The 17543-nt window shown below is 34.2% G+C and overlaps 1 protein-coding gene and 1 pseudogene across 1 annotated transcript; one reads left to right on the plus strand and one right to left on the minus strand.

The window, feature by feature from the left end:
• Positions 1-221: 221 nt before the first annotated feature.
• On the plus strand, positions 222-7262 carry LOC141596995 (uncharacterized). Its single transcript, XM_074417279.1, has 17 exons — positions 222-526; positions 796-985; positions 1608-1669; positions 1762-1829; positions 2010-2131; positions 2317-2422; positions 2548-2599; positions 3599-3716; positions 3807-3837; positions 3952-3975; positions 4323-4447; positions 4618-4699; positions 5368-5490; positions 5577-5630; positions 5920-5989; positions 6275-6308; positions 6626-7262. Exons 2-17 carry the CDS (start codon positions 802-804, stop codon positions 6940-6942), a joined length of 1572 nt encoding a protein of 523 aa, XP_074273380.1. The 5' UTR covers positions 222-526; positions 796-801; the 3' UTR covers positions 6943-7262.
• Positions 7263-7479: 217 nt separating this feature from the next.
• On the minus strand, positions 7480-16318 carry LOC141595420 (cytochrome P450 83B1-like; annotated as a pseudogene).
• Positions 16319-17543: the final 1225 nt, after the last annotated feature.

Consider the following 17543-nt stretch of genomic DNA (forward strand, 5'->3'; position numbering starts at 1 on the left):
GGTGATTAGTGGTGAAGGGAGATTAGGGGAGGGATAGGAAATTGGGTAAGGGATGAAAAAATGACAAGGATAATATTGTAAATAACGTATATAAAAGAGTAAATTCCGTATGTGAAAAAGCAATAACGTTTAAAACAACACCGTGAATTTTCCAATTTAATTTAGTAGCACAATGAATATTCAATAGCCAGCTGCCAATGGAAAAAAAAGGGAAATAAAGCAAAGAAGGGTATGTACTTGAAATCTATGGGAAAGAGCAAACAACCAATCCCGCTTTCTCTCCAAAAGATTTCCTTGTTCCAAAGACAAGACTCCTTATTAAACACACTATACTCCTACTTTAATTCAAATTGTTTTATCTTCCATCTATATCTTCTGTACTTTCCCCACCCAACTCATTTCTTCTTCTTCATTTTCATTTTCTCTGATCTAGGGTTACCTCTAAACCCTAATTCGCCGATTCCTTCCATTCTTTCCGTTTTCCCGCCATTTTCACAGCTACCCTCTTCTCTCACCACTCTTAACGGTAAGTAGCCGTTATTTTCATTCTTTTTTTTTTGGTTTGAATTTAAACCCTTTTCTTTTCTATTTTTTTATTTTTTCATTCTAAATTTCGACTAAAAAAGGATCAATCATTTTCAAGCCCTTTTTGGGTATTCTCTTGTCTTTGTTGTTCTGGATCTGTTTTTGGTTTTTGAACAAAACCCTCCATTTACAGTGTTTTAATTTCAATTATTTTTTTGAAAAAAGTTGAATTTTTGTATGTTGATGAATGTTGGTTTGTTTTGTTTGCAGTAAGAAATGGCGGAAGAGAAGAAATGTGAGGAAGAGAAGGGGAAAAAAGGAGGGGAGTTGTTGTTTTGTGGGTCCACAAATTGGGATACAATTGGTAGGAAGAAAACTGGGACTGAAGGCAACTTATATTCTCCTACTAGGCTTCGTCCTCTTGTTGGTATCGACATTCGCTACGTCGCTGCTGGTTGTGGTATGTCTTGGGCTTCTGCTAGCTACTTCAACTTGCTTGTTGCTAGAATTTACACATTTGATGTAGGCCTGGAGTTTAAGAGTATAGCTGTTTTGTTAAATCTTTGGAAATGTTGGTGTTTAGTGGAATGTATGACGGGTTTTGTGTATGATGGCAAATGAGTTGCCTATTATGTGTTAAGTTTGTGCAATGTTCTCTAGTTTGATTCATATGTTTATTTCTGGATTCAAGTGTATCTTATTCTAGTTAGTAATGTGATTGTTTTTGGAAATGATGTATGCGAATCTGGGTAATTCGTTGATGCTAAAAGTTGCTTACTTTCACTTGATGCTGAGTTTGATGGTAATGTGTGTGTTTTTTCGGTTCAAATGAGCGCACTATGTCGCGGATAATAATCGAACCCCCACCATCATGGTTGGAGTAAGAGAGCTCTTACCACATGAGCTAACTCTTGTAGTCTTGTTCTTATGGGTAGTGTGTCTGTGTTGTAGTTGTTATGGTTTCAGATGTTAACAGGTTTTATGCTGTGATCATTTGAATTTTTTTACATAGTGAAATGAATGCTAACTTTTGCCTTGTTTATAAGCAGAATATCAGTTTAACTTGTCTTTTTCTTGTGTAGTTTCATGCCATTGTGTGGCATTGGATGTGGATGGACGGTGCTATACGTGGGGGCGAAACGAGGCATGCTTATCTCAACTGCGGATGATTGCTGAATTTTTCTAAATTAGGTTTATTAAAGATGTGTTTACTGATGGAATAAGTGTGCTTTGCAGAAAGGACAATTAGGTCATGGGGATACACTGCAGCGAGATAGGCCTACAGTTGTGTCTGAACTTTCTAAGTATACTATTACTCCATTGACTCCTTGATATTATTTTGTTCAATAGTAGTTGCTTAATGTTCATCAATTTTGGGATTTTATCAGCCTTGCAGCTAAAATTGAGTTGAAAATAAAACAATCCCTTCTTTGTTTTATATTTAGATAAAATTTTGTTTATAGGAATATTATTTTTGCTGGCAGGTATAACATAGTAATGGCCTCAGCTGGACGGGCTCATACAGTTGTGGTGACAGATGATGGTCAATCCTTTGCCTTTGGTTGGAACAAACATGGGCAGCTGGGATCTGGCTCATTAAGAAATGGTAAGTCCTGCTCTTCAGTTAAAATCATGGATTTTGCGTGACGTTAATCATCACGCGCACACACACACATACATTATTTGATCAGAACTCTCATGCAGTGCTTCTACAATCAATATGTTGTTTCATATATCTTGGTCATGTAGTTCCGGTGCTCCTTTTCTTATGTGTGTTTCTCTGTTTTGCAGAAGTTGAGGCTTCTCCTGTTCCATGTCAAGTATCCGATGTCACTACAGTTGCTTGTGGTGGGGACTTTACTATGTGGTTATCTTCTGTGCAGGGATCTACTATATTGTACGATTTTGTGGTTTGTGTCATATTCTATTAGTACTAGTTCAAAAGCCACTTTACAAGTTGCTCGCATATGTGCTTCTCATTGAGGCAGCCTTGGTAAATTCATCTTTCTTGTTTCTATGTAGATCAGCTGGCCTCCCACAATATGGTCAACTTGGTCATGGTACTGACAATGAGGTATGCAGCTGTTTAATTGCTATTTCACATTTGTGCGGTTGTATAGTAGAATGGGATGTCTTTTCATCGTTGGACTAACTTATGTTCTTGATGGTATTGGTGTTACATATATTTGCTGCCTTTTCTCCATTTCTCCAAGCTAGATCCTGCACATGTTGAATAGCATAGATTTGGGTGGGGCTGTTTAAGGGACTTCTTGTCCTCTGTCATTCATGGATTAAAATCCGTATAACCCTTTAATCTACTTTTAATGATAGTGATTATAGATCAACGTTATCAGTGGTTGTGTTTTTGTTTTCAAAGACTTACAAAGTATGTTAGTTGTACCATAGGTCCATAACGAACTTTTTAATTTAGACTATGGTACAGTGTAGTTGTCGAGTTTACACTTTGTAGTGGCAGTTACGTAATAGTGTTTCTTCATATTGACATGTAACAGGCTGCCATTAGCAGTCAGCATAATGGCCGATACTTGCCGGATACATGACGGCTACATGGTTAATATAAGTGTCACAACTTATATTACTTTACCAAAACAGATGTGCTGAACCCCAACATTAAATGAGTCATCGCATTATGATTTGCCATTGCTGCCAAAGTGCCATTATCTTTTTTTTTAATACCATGGTCTGGATGATCTTAAGATAGTTGTTATCATATAGTTTTCTCACATATTTTCTATGCTTTTGCTCTATTGATTACTTGTTGCTTCTTGACTAGTTGTAGTTAAATTAAACTGTTGTGTAAATTCCTTCATAAGTGCATATATGTCCGCATCATGTATTTTGAGATAAATAAAGGCCATTTATTTGTTGGCCATAGCCTGAAAAGGCGAATAAGCGGTTTTATTTGGGCTGTTTTTCAAATCAAACTAAGTCTAAGAAGGGTCTGAGATAACTGATAAATACAAGTACGCAGCTGGTTCACTTGCGTCTTATCAATTTATCCATAGAGTGTGGCATTTCCTTGGCTCTGATGTATCATATTATTTTTCTTCAGTACAATACAAAGGATAGTTCTGTTAGGCTTGCTTATCAGCCTCAAGCACGTCCAAAAGCAATAGCTTCCCTTTCTGGAGAAACTATTGTTAAAGTTGCATGCGGAACAAATCATACAGGTTGGTACAACTTTTCCGTCTTTCTATTTTGTCATTGTTATGATTTAACTGTATGGTGGTTTTTATTTACCATTATCATATATATTTCAGTGGCAGTGGATTCCAATGGCTTTGTTTACACGTGAGTTTTCTATACCTGCCCCTTGCCTGTCCTCCAATAGGCTCTGTAGCAAATTTGTCTATATTCTATAAAACATATTATGGTTTTTCACATCTTTTGTTGAATTTATTGCAGCTGGGGCTTTGGTGGCTATGGAAGGTTTGTGTTTTGTATTCTATCTTGGTGGTTATTTCCCTCATACAAGCATGCTTGAACAACTGGTTGAATGCGGGATCAGGGACTTACCATTTCTAAATTATTCCTTGTTTGGATACACATTGATGGAAGGAGAGGGCGCTTTTTCCTTTCCAAGTCTTTTGCTTGTTGGAAGGATTTGATTTGGCTTGTAAGTAAGAAAATATATCCATCCGTTTCATGCCTCACCAAATCCTTCTTACCCAACTTGCTAGCCAAATGCCAAATCCTCTATCCAAAGAAGCGTTAATGTTTTGGTTCTTTGTCTAAATCTTATAAATGTTCCTCTCATTTTTGCCACCATGTACTAGATTGGGACATCGGGAACAGAAGGATGAGTTTTCTCCTAGACGTATTGATGTATTTTCTAGGCATAATGTTTTACCTCCTGATGCTGTGGTTTCAGCTGGTGGTGCTAATTCTGCATGTACTGCTGGTATGGATGCTGGTCCTTTCTTGTTCAATTCGATGATAATGGATCCCAAGTCTTATTGTTTGTTTTGAATGATTTTGTTGTTTAATAGTTCAGCTAGATTAATCTTCTTTTATTTGCTTTTCTTGGTTGGCTTATGTTATGCAACTTTCTTTTGATCTTTTGGTGTTCAGCTGGTGGGCAATTGTACATGTGGGGAAAAATTAAGAGTACAGGTGATGATTCGATGTATCCAAAGCCTCTAATGGATTTGAGGTAGCATATCTGCAGCTTGTCATCTTTAAATTTTTTTGTATTACATATTTTGTGGGTGATTTATTATCTGAGGACTGAGGTACAGGTTTGGTTTTAGGCTAAAAACATAGTCACATGATCCCTGAGTAGGAGGTGGTGAGCGATGTTGCATGTTTTGGTGTTCAATTCAGTTGGGGAACAGGCCCAAGTTCTCATAATACTAAATAGTTCAAGTTCAGATGCACTCTGGCGACCTAAGTCCCAAACAAAGTCTGTTCCAGTATCAATGATTGGTTATGAACCACACAACGATGGTGATAAGGATTCATGGTTTTGAAGTCAACTTTATGAAATTTCATGTTGAAAGTTCCTAAAACCCTCCTATCGTGGGACTGTCTAACCTAACTCATTAGCTTAAATATGTCTCCTTTTGTCGTGATTTGTTGTGTGACTACTGTTTGTTTGAGCTTTTATTTCCGTCCTTGTGCTCATGAACTATTTTCATCTATGTTCACCCCGAAGTCTGCTGTCATTGCCAAGTATGTTTCATGTAAACTGCTGATAGATGTGTGAGTGATGGATTGGGTTCAGTCGCATATGCTTTACTTCTTTTCTATCCTTGAGTTTCTTTCTTTTGGGCAAACAGTTACCTGCGGATCTATATATTAGTATTTTTTTTTCTTTTGCAGTGGTTGGAATCTGCGATGTATGGATTCTGGCAGCATGCACCATTTTGTAGGTGCCGATACATCATGCATAAGTTGGGGCCATGCACAAAATGGGGAATTAGGCTACGGCCCAAATGCCCAAAAGTAAGCTTCAATGTCATCAAACAAAGAAATATATATTCTTCTCTCCATGGGATTCCTCAATAACCTTTTTTTCTTTCTGTTCATAGATCATCAGCTATTCCAAAGAAGGTGGATATCCTTGATGGGATGCATGTGATCAGGTTGGAGTTGAATTTGTACTTGCTTTTACTACTCTCTCCGTTGCAGAAATACGTGCTTTTTTGTATTTATTATACAAGAGTTAAGAAGAGAAGAAATACCAATATATACGCCTTTTCATGGATCCTCAAGGACGAATATAATTATAATTATATTCTTGAAAGCACCAGTGTTGGTATTTATGTATCTTCTTAAATTATTGTACATATACAAAATGTCCTGCATTTATGACACAGGAGTATACTCTCCCTTGCTATCCCTTGTACGATGACCCAAATTGTTCATTTGCAGTGTTGCTTGCGGACTAGCACACTCCATGGTTGTGGTTGATCGAACAGGTGTTATTGACCGTCTGGAGCAGGTTAATATCTATTTATCTGTTTGACCTAATTGTAAAAACGTTGGTCCAAAAGTGACCTTATGTCTTAGATACAGTTACTTTCCAATTTTCAAATAATGTGGAATAGTGGCTTAGCGGAAGTATGTAGATGGACATGGCAGATGTGAGAACTGTCATTCCAGTGCTTATATAATATCCATATTTGTGTTTTCTATTCGATGAAAAAGAGGAAAATTCCACTAAATTATTTGTGTTCTCTATAGACACGTAATTTTCTGATATTTGACATCTTTTATTACGTGACAGCTTGATGTTTACGATGGAAAAGCATGCGATGAAGGTAAAATTTATTTATCCCTATTATAGCCTCTTTTTTTTCAGATGATATGAAAATATGGTACATATCCGTACATAGTATTTCCTTGGCATCCTTGTTGGAATCATGGACCATCAAGGCTAATCACATTTCCCTTGGGATGGGGGTTAATTGTGACAAGAGTAATCGAGTTCCATTTAAGAAGAAAAGAAAGTGGTGGAAAATTGATCACTACCATCATTTACCACCACTTCCTTTCTGCTTTTGTTTTTGGCCCTAATACACAAAAAAACTCCAAGGCGCTATTGTTTACTGGTTCACAAGGTTTGCTGTTTCTGCAGGTACTGAGGTCAGTGAACCCGTGATTGCACCCAAAAAAACTCCAAAGGGATCTCCTGACAATTCCAAAAAAAGGAAGAATACGAAGGACACGTCAGAGTCAGAAGACGAGGAAGATGAAGAGACCGATGAGGAAGGAAGTGATGATAGTGAAGAAGAGGCGGCAAATGGTAATGTGGAGAAAAGGCAACGAGGCGGTAAAGGGGGTGGTAGAGGCCGTGGTCGAGGTAGGGGAGGCCATAAATCCCCAGCTGAGGCAAAAAGTAGCGGACGAGGGCGTGGTCGCCCTAAAGGGTCGAGAGGGAGGCCTCGTAAGTGAGATTATTTCGTGATTATGTTCGATTTAACCGATCGAATTAGTGCGGGGATTGTTGGAATTTTGGCAGAGGTAAACTGCCCGGAGACAATCAATTTTCCCATTTGAGAGAACTAAACTAGTAGTTTTTGGGGGAAGATGGTAAAATTTTCTTAGTTTTTCAGATTTATTGTGTAATGTCGTCGTTATGATGCCAAAAAAAGACTTACATCTGAGAACTGTGTACCTCTAAAGACACTAATCTGAACGGATATTGATCTTCACCTTTTTTTACACGCTCCCCTAAACGGAATGTATGTGTAATCTATCTTCAATTTCTTATACTCCCTTCGAGTTTTTACATTTTCCTTAATTAGAGTTGTTTTATTAGTTCCAAGGATGTGCTGTTCCATGTTCCATTCAAAGAATTCTCTTTATCACTGGCAAGCCCTCGCGAGTAGTTTGACAGTTGCATTATAAAATTGATTTATGAAATTATTTTGCAAAATGAAACTATTGATACAAGTTTTAATGATAAAAACATTTAAAACTCGTCATTATTGAGGAGAATGTACTACATAAAATGAAGAAGTCTTTCACATGAAACTTTCAATAAAGTACACTGCAAACTCTTGTGAATTAAGGGACGAACTTGTTTGCAACAAGGCAAAGTGGGTTCTTCTTATGCTTAGCAAGACCAGGAGCAGCTTCTGTATCAATGTCTTCTCTCTTCAAACCCTCAGGCATCTCCCAATTAAAATGGTACAACAAATTCGCCAATGTCAGCATTATATTAGCTGAACCCAAATGCAATCCCGGGCATATTCTTCTACCCGCCCCAAATGGAATGAATTCGAAATCTTGTCCTTTATAATTTATAGGACTTCCTATGAACCTTTCCGGCTTGAATTTGTCCGGATCTTCCCAGTATTCGGGATCTCTTGCGATTGCCCATATGTTAACAAAAACTACCGTTTTGGGAAGGATGTCATACCCATTGATTTTGCATTTCTGGATTGTGTCTCGGGCGATTAGTATTGGGGCAGCAGGGTGCATTCTTAGGGTTTCCTTGATCACTCCCATGAAATATTCAAATTTCGAAAAGTCATCGTCAACAGTGAAGCCATTGTTTTGAGTTCCATTTCTAAGCTCTTCTTGGGCTTTTTTCATTGCTTCAGGGTTCCTCATTAGCTCTGTCATTGCCCATACTAACATAATTGCGCTTGTGTCTGTTCCGGCTACAAAGACGTTCTGCAAATATATTTGAAAGTACCACTCGACTTTATATTATGCACAATGATCGTAAATATAGAGTTGCGGTAAAAATGGGAGAATGTGAAAAATACCATTAAGAGTGCCTTGATATGGTTCCATGTGAACTCGAATGGAAGCGAGTTCTCTTCACGAAGACGAAGAAGAACATCAACAAAGTCCTCATGACGAGATTCACGTTTGTTAGGGTCGAGATGGTCATCGATGATTTCCTGATAGAAAGAATCTAATCTCTTGAAAATCCTTTCAAGTTTACCAGATATACCAGTTAGCCTATCAAGCCAACCAGCTGATGGGAAGTAATCTGCAAAGTAGAAGGTTGTGAACAAGGCCTGTGCATCATTTAGGAGCTCGTGAAATTTGCTCTTTGTCCCTTCCTCCTCGTACCTGTTTTATAGTATTAAAAATGGTGAAACATGTCTACTTTTTATATCTTCTATAACTAACCAATCAATTAAATATTCGTGTTTTTTTTAAGAAAAAAAAAGTACCTAACATTCATCTCCGCAAATATATTATTATTTTTTTTTAAAATTTTAGTACCAAATTTTTATTTTTGGTTTAAACACTACAAAATAAACTAGGGTTTTTTGATAACTGCTACCACAAGTAAACCACTTTTTGAGAACTGCTACCAAGGTAAAAAAAGTTTGAAAATTGCTACCATAATCCTTGGTTCGGTTAAAATTCAGTACCAATTCAATAAACGAGGCAAAATGAATGAATTTCAGCCATTCATTTTAATCCTTAGATTAAGTCATATTTCTTATTCCTATTTTGCCCCTTCCCCCTCCTTGCAATTCTTCTTTTATATTTATCTTCTACTCCATTAATCTTTCTTCTATCTTCATCTTTGTTTCTTCTAAGTTCTATCCCATTTAATCTATTCTCATTCTCTCTCCTTTAATCTATTTCATGGGGGTAAGTTCTTAACCTTTCACTTCAATTTGTGATAACTTTTAATGTTTTCAAATTAGGGTTACTATTCATGTCTTATTCGATAAAAATCTGGGTTTTTTCGGATCTTTGTAGCTATGTTGAAGGATTCATGTTTAGAGAGAAATTACAAGGCAACTAAATATGGTTGTGGTTAATTTAGTTGGTATGATGAAGAACAATTAGAGTGGCAAAAAAAATATAATTACTCAGTTGATGTTGGAGAAGAAGGTACTCCAATGGGATATGATGAAGAAAAATAAATGGAGGGGCTGACAAATACAATTACTAATATGGGTATATAATATGATATTTGTCAAATTTGTGAAGCTTAATCAGGTTAGATTTGGATTTCCCCAAATTAATTGAAAAAATGTAAGTTGATTGGCTTTTAGTTGGCTGGGTAAACAAAGGGATGAGGATTCAAAGATGGGTAGATAAAATAATCTAGGTATTTTAGGTGAAATCTTCAAATAATTAAGAGAATGACAAGTGAATTTTATTTTGGATGAAGGAATTTGATAGAGTATTAGTGATGAAATTGAATAGTTAGGTTGAAACTTGTGTTTTATGAATGGGTAAGAAAGGGGGAAGGTTAAAGAAGGGTATTTTTGTCTTTTCAAGTCAAAAATTGGGCTTCGGTGCTAATTGGTATTGGTTTTTAACCGAACCAAGGATTATGGTAGCATTTTTTAAACTTTTTTTACATTGGTAGCAGTTCTCAAAAAGTGGTTTACTTATGGTAGCAGTTATCAAAAAACCCAATAAACTATTCTAGCCAGTAGCTAAAAAGAAAGTCAAAATTTCTTTTCTTAACCCAAAATAGGTTTATACTTTATCAATCAATTATCTCTTATAAACATCTTTTTCTTTACTTAGCTCATTAAAACTATAAAGAGAACACAAATTTCCTACAACAACAGAGCAAAATATAGAGTTAATGTACTGGAATAAAGACGTAAAATGTAGTTAAAATAAGCAAAAAATAAAATAAATCACGGATTATATCTTTAAAATTAGAGGCACACAATTGGAAAAAATGATTAAAATAATAGAAAATATAATTGTAATTAATATTCGAGATAACTGAGGAGTATTGTTATGAGGATGAGAATTTATAATTTGATAGAATAAAAAAGAGAAGGAAAATGAGTTATAAAATGAAGATCAATTAATGGAATTAAGATAAAATAAAGTTGGAGATCAATACTAAAATATAGAGAAATAGAGAAAAGAAAAAGAATTGTCGGAAATAAGATAAATTATAAAAAAATGATTTAAAAAAAAATAGAATTTGGTACTTTTCTACAAAATGCAATAATCATTTCAGCAAGTCAATGTCAAAATTTGACCAAATATGTTGAAAATCAGCCAATAGGGATTTGGGTAGGGATAGAACCACACACAAAAGTGCACAATAATAAAGACACAAGAATTATGAGGTTCACCAATTGGCTACGTCCTCACTATAATTGCACAATGAATGTTTTCTATCACTTAAACAAATATACAACAATGAGAATATGGATAGAACTACTTTGCCTTGTCTTCTTTTATAGCTAATGACAAGGCATAACTCTAAGAAGCTAATAACTACATCAAACATCTCTCATTTATGTTAGTGATCAATGAAGTGTTTATTGAGTTAGATATACGTGAATTCACGTATATTTATTATGAAAAATACTACTCCATAATGGAGGGAATCATTTTTAACAATCTCCCACCTCTCGACAGGAGGTAACACTGAACTTTACTTTTCCAACTTAATGCGATCATGTTTTCGTTGGTGCTAAATGCAAGAGCCCAGCAGAGTGACCCTTCATCATTTAACTTTGTTCCCAAATATCACAACCATACTTACCGGGCTTTACCCATTGTTTTTCAGGGTGTGTACTCCACCTAAACAAAGCACCCATACCTACCTTATTAGAATTGCTTGAATTTTCACACACATTTGAGCGTGCCAGTTTTACCTTGTATGACATTGGATCACTTCTCGCCTTCATGTAAGGCCTCACTATGCATAAAATTATGATCCCGCAATCACGTGAAACTATTATTTTCTTCATTCCTTCAGCAACTACATTATTCTAACCAATACACTTTGGAATGTTCCTATTTAGTCCCACGAGCTACTATCATTACTCCTTTGACTACCTTCCATGAACCTTCCTCAAATGTAACCTTGTAGCCTGCATTATCAAGCTTACCAACATATATCAACTTTTTTTTTAAAGTCCGGGATGAACATAACACCTGTTAACTCTTTCCTACCCCTACCCAGGGTACGGATTTCAACATCTCGGCACCGCGTTACCATTTATCAAGTAAGCATTACCACACCTTCCACCAACAAACTTATGAAATGCATTTTTATATGGGGTAGCTAGCGTGGAATGATACACTAGAGTCTAATGCCCACAACTCTATTAGATTTTCGACATTCACTACAGAAATATTACCTTCATACTTCACAAGTATCACCTCATTACCATGCATCCTCATGATTACATTGTTGTCTATTTTTCTTTGGATTTGGACAATTCCAGCTTACATGTCCACTCTCACTAAAATTCCAACATGTAGTGCTTCCTCTAATTGTAACTACCTCTAAATTTGTATTTCTTATCACTATCGACAATTTAACCGCTTCCATGGATTCTGACGGCTCACCTAATTGAGTCTTGAGAATAACGAATACTCTCGCTAAGGATTAGATCACGTACATTCTTAAATTTGAGCTTCTCTTGTCCTGTGAGAAAGTACTACTAATTGCAGTCAATGTATTATCCCAACTACTATGTAATAAGGATAATAAACTTATAGCTTTTATCTCATCATCAAAATAGATTTTTACTGAAGTAAGTTGTCTTGTGATCATATTAAAATTATTAATATGATCCGACATTGTGGTCTTGTGGCTTAAAGGGTAGTTTATGACTTCTTAAAAGTAGTTTTAAACTTCCTAAAAATTAGTATTTGGTCTAATTTCTACGTTTTCATTTACAAAAGCACTTCTAAAGCTACAACACCATACTCTGTCAAAGCTTATTTGGTTAAAAACGTTTAACCGAACATAAATCATGCAATATGTTTCGAAAGTGGCAATATTTCTTTTCAAATCGAAAATTTCGTAAGGCCATCAATAATTTTTGTTGGAAAAAAAGGGATATCACTTAGAAAATAAAAAAAACGAGAAGGATACCATTTAAACCAAGTTATTCACTATACTAGTCCAACAAAGTTTGAGTCAAATTCGAAGTAAATCATGTCAATCAGTGGCGGACCCGGGGGTGCGTACAACATCCCACGTGCGCACCCTTGATTGGTCGATTTTTTTTATTTTAAAAAAAAAACAAAAATACGATATGTATGGAGTTAACCATAAGGTTACGGCCTGAACTTTCTTATTTTTTTTTCCGTTAAGGACCTCAGCTTTCATTTTGTTCCGTTAAGGACTTGAGTGAATATTTCGTTAAAGTTTACGTTATCTCAACGTTTGTTCATGACGAAAAGAATGATTATGGAGCGTGTAAATTAATTGTTGTGCAAACTCCCTGTCAATCTCTCGCGTCTACTTCTTTACTTTTTACGGAGCACCTCTTTCTCCTAATCTAATTCATCAAAATGGAGAGCCCAAATCCACGTAATTAGTATAGTATTTTCCTATTATTTATCTTATAATTTGGTTTTATAAAATAGTTAATCTCATTTAAGACGGATGTATATAATATATCCCATTTAATACTAAAACGGGTCAAGTATTATCACATTTGTACATATAAGACAGACTTATTGTTTTCCCTATGCATTATACTTTTGTCTTATTCATACTACTTGATCATGCTTAAATTTACGGATATACCCGTCATAAATAAGAATTTGTTTTTATAAAAATACCTAAGACGGTAATTAATTGGATTGTATATTTCAACATATATTTATAACTTTTCTTTCTAAAAGATTACACCGTAATATTGTGTGGAATATTTTGTTATAAAAAATTTACATAATTTATCTTTATGTATATTTTTTATTTTTCAACTTATATATGATGAAAGTTTTATTAGTTTGACCTTAAAATAAATATGAAAATATATGAAAGAAATAGTACAATTGTTCACTTAAATATAGACGTGGCAAACAGATCGGAGTGTCGGGTTCGTGCTCGTGCTCGTGCTTGTATGACATGTAAATGGGTCATGAACTCTTCAACCTAAACCCGACCGAATTAAATCACTCTTTACCCAACCTAAATTCATTAACACAGTTTGAACTTTGAAGTATATTAAGTTCAAATGTGTGATGTCAGTTGCTTCTTCTTAAATCAGAACAAATTAGCTCATGACTCCAACGACTTTCTTCTAATGCTTATTGTTGCAACTTGCAAGTTCATAAACTACTTAATAATGCATTATTGCAATTATTGAAAACGTAAAGGTGGAATACTAGGTGAGAGAAATTCAATAACACCTTACTGAGAAAATGAGAAGTAAAATAATGGAAAATAGTGCAACTTTAATTCTTTTTTTTTTAATAGAATCCAGGCTTTTATTTTTGGTTTGCAGAATCAGAATGTCAATTTAACGTTTAAAAGTGACGGAAGTCTTGCATGAGTTCCTTAACTGTAAAGAATAGAAGTTCGGGTCCTTAACTGGATTTTTTTCCAAAGTTGAGGTCCTTATCTTATAGTTAAATGGATATGTATGCTATTTCCGTTTTATAAAAAAGAAAGTATGCAAAGTAGCTCAGCGGAAAAGGCATGTCCTCATTATCCATAAGGTTGCGGGATCAAGGCTCATCAGCCCCTATTTTTTTTCCCATTCTTCCCTTTCATTTTTTTGCGCCCAAACTATTACTCACCCTTTCCAAATTCCTTCTTCCCAATTTTTTTAATTTAGATTTTTAGTGTCAAATTCTATCATTGTTTTGTTTTATAAATTATTTTTTACTTTTATTTTGATTCTTTGTTGTTTATTTGTGATTTAGCAATGTGAATTTTGATTATTTGTTACAAGTACTTTAATTGACATCCTCAATTTTAGATTTATACATCAATTCAATTTGAATACTAGAGCCTTAATTTAAGATTTATTATTCCAAGATACAAATTTGAAGATACAATTACGTATATATTTATATATTATGTGTCATTTTAGATTAATAGAAAATTATAATAGCTTAGAGTTTATAATCCTTTAAAAAGCACATAAAAGAATCTCAATTAGTAATGCTCACAATCAAGCTAAGCCAGGGAGAAATACACCCTTTTCATTAATAAAAGAACATCAATACTTCAAAAGACGACGATTTTTTCCCTTGTCGAATGAATTTAAATCTTTAAAATTTGTAATTTCTTTGGCATGAAATTTTAATATATAATGACAATGATGCTTATAATCATTAATCATTTTACTATATTGTTCGAGTTTTTTCCAAATTGTGCACTCCCATTGTTAAAATTCTGGATCCGTCACTGATGTCAATTCAAGTTTTTGGGTTATTTTTTGCCCACAAATTCTCCAAAGTCCAAAGAGACCTCTCTCAATCATATTTATGTGAAACTCTCGCGTATTTGGAGCATTTACTGATTTATCTTTTTATTTTTCGTTTTGTTGCTTTCAAAGATAGCTTTTTTTTTTATAGTAATTAAGTGCGTGATGCTGTGACGGTCTCTTAGAATACTTACTACAATATACCTTTCCATATTTGCTCATGTCCTACGAGGACTATTACGTTATTTTCCATGATAAATAAAACGTGGGAAAAGAATCCTATGGTGGTCCATTTGTCATTCTGTGGGTCTAAGGCTTGGTAAAGACTTACTCCCGTTTTGTCTTTCTTTCTTGGTTCATTTTCTGAAATTCTCGTTCCATATTTTGTCTAGAAATGAATCAATGATTATCATCATCAAGGTCGAAAACTTGTTTTAAAGCGTTGATATTTTATGGAGTACAATCTATGATGGTCACTGAAAGAAAAATTCACGATTTAACAATATAAAAAAGGATTACTATTAGGAAGGAAATAAGAGATATGCTATATTCGTATAAATTATTAGAAGGTTCTTTCTTCAAAAAAAAATTATTAGAAGGTTTTAAATCTACGTTTAGGTTTTGTTACGTATTTATAAGGTATTATAAATACCAACAAAATCATTAATAATACAATTTATTTATGTTTAATATCTCTCTATTATAAAATCTGTCAATTACCAACAACAATAGTATACAAAGAGTTCTAATATTTTGTGTAGATTGATTTTATGATTTTATCCAAAATTAGTATTTTCACCATTTCATTAGTCATTTGTGATTTCCAAAATAATTTACGTTTGGAGAAACAACTCGAAAAATTGATGTTAATACTCCCTCCGTCTTGGGCATTTGCTTACGTATGATTATGGCACAGAGATCGAGGAAAGGGGAGGTTATCATTTCTGGGTGTTCTTGTTGAGTGACAAGTGAACAATATGTTATGTTAATGATTAAATTATCCTTTAAAACTACTCTTAGTATAGAGAAATGTAAACAAATGAACGAGACACCCATAAATAGAACATGTAGAAACAAATTAACGGAAGATAGGGATTAATTGGTAAAGAAAGAGTAACAAAAATACCTCTTGCCAAAAGCCATCCTACACATGTTTGAGCATGCATAACTCATCAATAAATCAGTCAAATTAACAACTTGTGATTTAGAAGAGAGTGAGGAAATGTTGTTCATCAATCTAGTAACTTCTTCTTGCCTAATATGACCAGCCGATTGCACCCTTTTAGGGCTAAGTAGATTAAGAATGCTCAGCTTCTTAACTTCTCTAAAACACTCGCCATATGGACCAAATGCCATTTCTAATCCATTATAACTCATCTTAAGCAACCCAACCCTTGGTGCTTTGCTACAAAAGTTAAGATCTTGTGTTTTCAACACCTCTTTGGCCGTTGTGCAGATTGAACCACAATCACCCGTGTAAACCCAAGTCTTAGACCTATTATCGGACCATACTTCTTTGCTAAGTTCGCGAATTGGACGTAAAGTGCTACGAAGTCTAGTTGGTGTAGGTTTCCTATGATGGGAAGGCCTTTCGGACCGGGTGGGGGATTGAATGGCTCATTTTTTCCTAGTTTTTTTAGTAGAAGATGAGAAATTAGAGGAAGGATTATTACAAGAAGACTGATGAACAACATTATGCTTCTTGTTGTAATGAAAATGGTTTGTTTAATTACTTCTTGTGTATATATGACGAATATGGGTGGAGTTTAGTACTTAGTATATAAGAGGAAGACTACCAATTGTCATGCACGAAAACATTGGATTAGGACACTTTTTTTTTGTATTTAAGGAAGAAAATAGCACATGATATTTTCTACCAAAAAATTGAAAAGAAATCTACTTCCTAAAAAAAGTAAGTCTTGAGTTTTATAAGTGATATAAAAATAACATTATGAAGTACTAGATGTAGTATTAGTTTGTTGGAGTATGATTGATTGCCTACTTAACTTCGATATGTGAAAGTTGATGTTGAATTGTAAGTGGTAAGATTAACTAAATTTATTTACTTACGACTTCACTTTAAATATTTCTTCTTTAATTTTATTTTATGGATGGAGTACAGTCGTGGAGATAGGGGATTTATAGGACGCTCGTTTCAACTATAAAAGGGAAAATTTAAAACATTTTAGCTAATACTTTTGAACCTTTTCAGTTTACCTTATGTTATTCCTCGTTCGTCCCTGTTACGTTTAAATCCTGGTCCGCCTTAGCTCTGCTCCAATGTTATTTTTCCCTTTCACTAAAAATTTATGCCAAAACTATTGTTTCCTTTCTACATTTACTAAGAAAAAAAATAAGTATCCAACATTATCGGTAGATAATTAACTACTACCGTCACAATAATATTGTTTTAGATACTTTTTCATTCAAAAGATAGAGTAAATAATATATCAACTAGGTTTGTGACCCGTGAGATTCACGGGTTTATCTGTTTTAGTTTTGTTAGTTTTATCGTATTCTTTATATTTGTTTGAGCAATTAGTTGATCCATTTAAAAAATATAGTTTTAAAATACATGAAAGTTAGTTGGTTAATGACTTATTTCTTTGACAATTTTGGTTTATTTTTCAAAACTATATATTGTATTTTAGTTGTTATTTTGATTAATATACTAAAAATATGTGGTTTTAAAAAAGTTACCCTTCAATGAGTCCAGTAATTCATGACACCTTGTAAAAAAAATTAAATGCTTAAGGTTGATTTTTGATTAGATTGTATAGATTTTCTACTAAATTTTCTACGTAAAAGTTTGAATGCCGCTTTGTCTTCTGGCAAATAAAGTTAGTAAGTAAAGACGAAAGGGCAAATTAATGCATAATGTTGAATTATTTCTCTTTTTTTTCCCTTCTTTTTTTGAGA

Source organism: Silene latifolia, chromosome 8, assembly GCF_048544455.1.
Source record: "Silene latifolia isolate original U9 population chromosome 8, ASM4854445v1, whole genome shotgun sequence".
NCBI lineage: Eukaryota > Viridiplantae > Streptophyta > Magnoliopsida > Caryophyllales > Caryophyllaceae > Silene > Silene latifolia.

Excerpts from the sequence above, each read along its gene's own strand:
- LOC141596995 (XM_074417279.1), top strand. The coding sequence starts at position 802 with ATGGCGGAAGAGAAGAAATGTGAGGAAGAGAAGGGGAAAAAAGGAGGG. Across the intron at positions 3,717-3,806 it reads ATGCGGAACAAATCATACAG|TGGCAGTGGATTCCAATGGC; the intron begins GTTGGTACAACT and ends TATATATTTCAG. Across the intron at positions 3,976-4,322 it reads GGCTTTGGTGGCTATGGAAG|ATTGGGACATCGGGAACAGA; the intron begins GTTTGTGTTTTG and ends ACCATGTACTAG.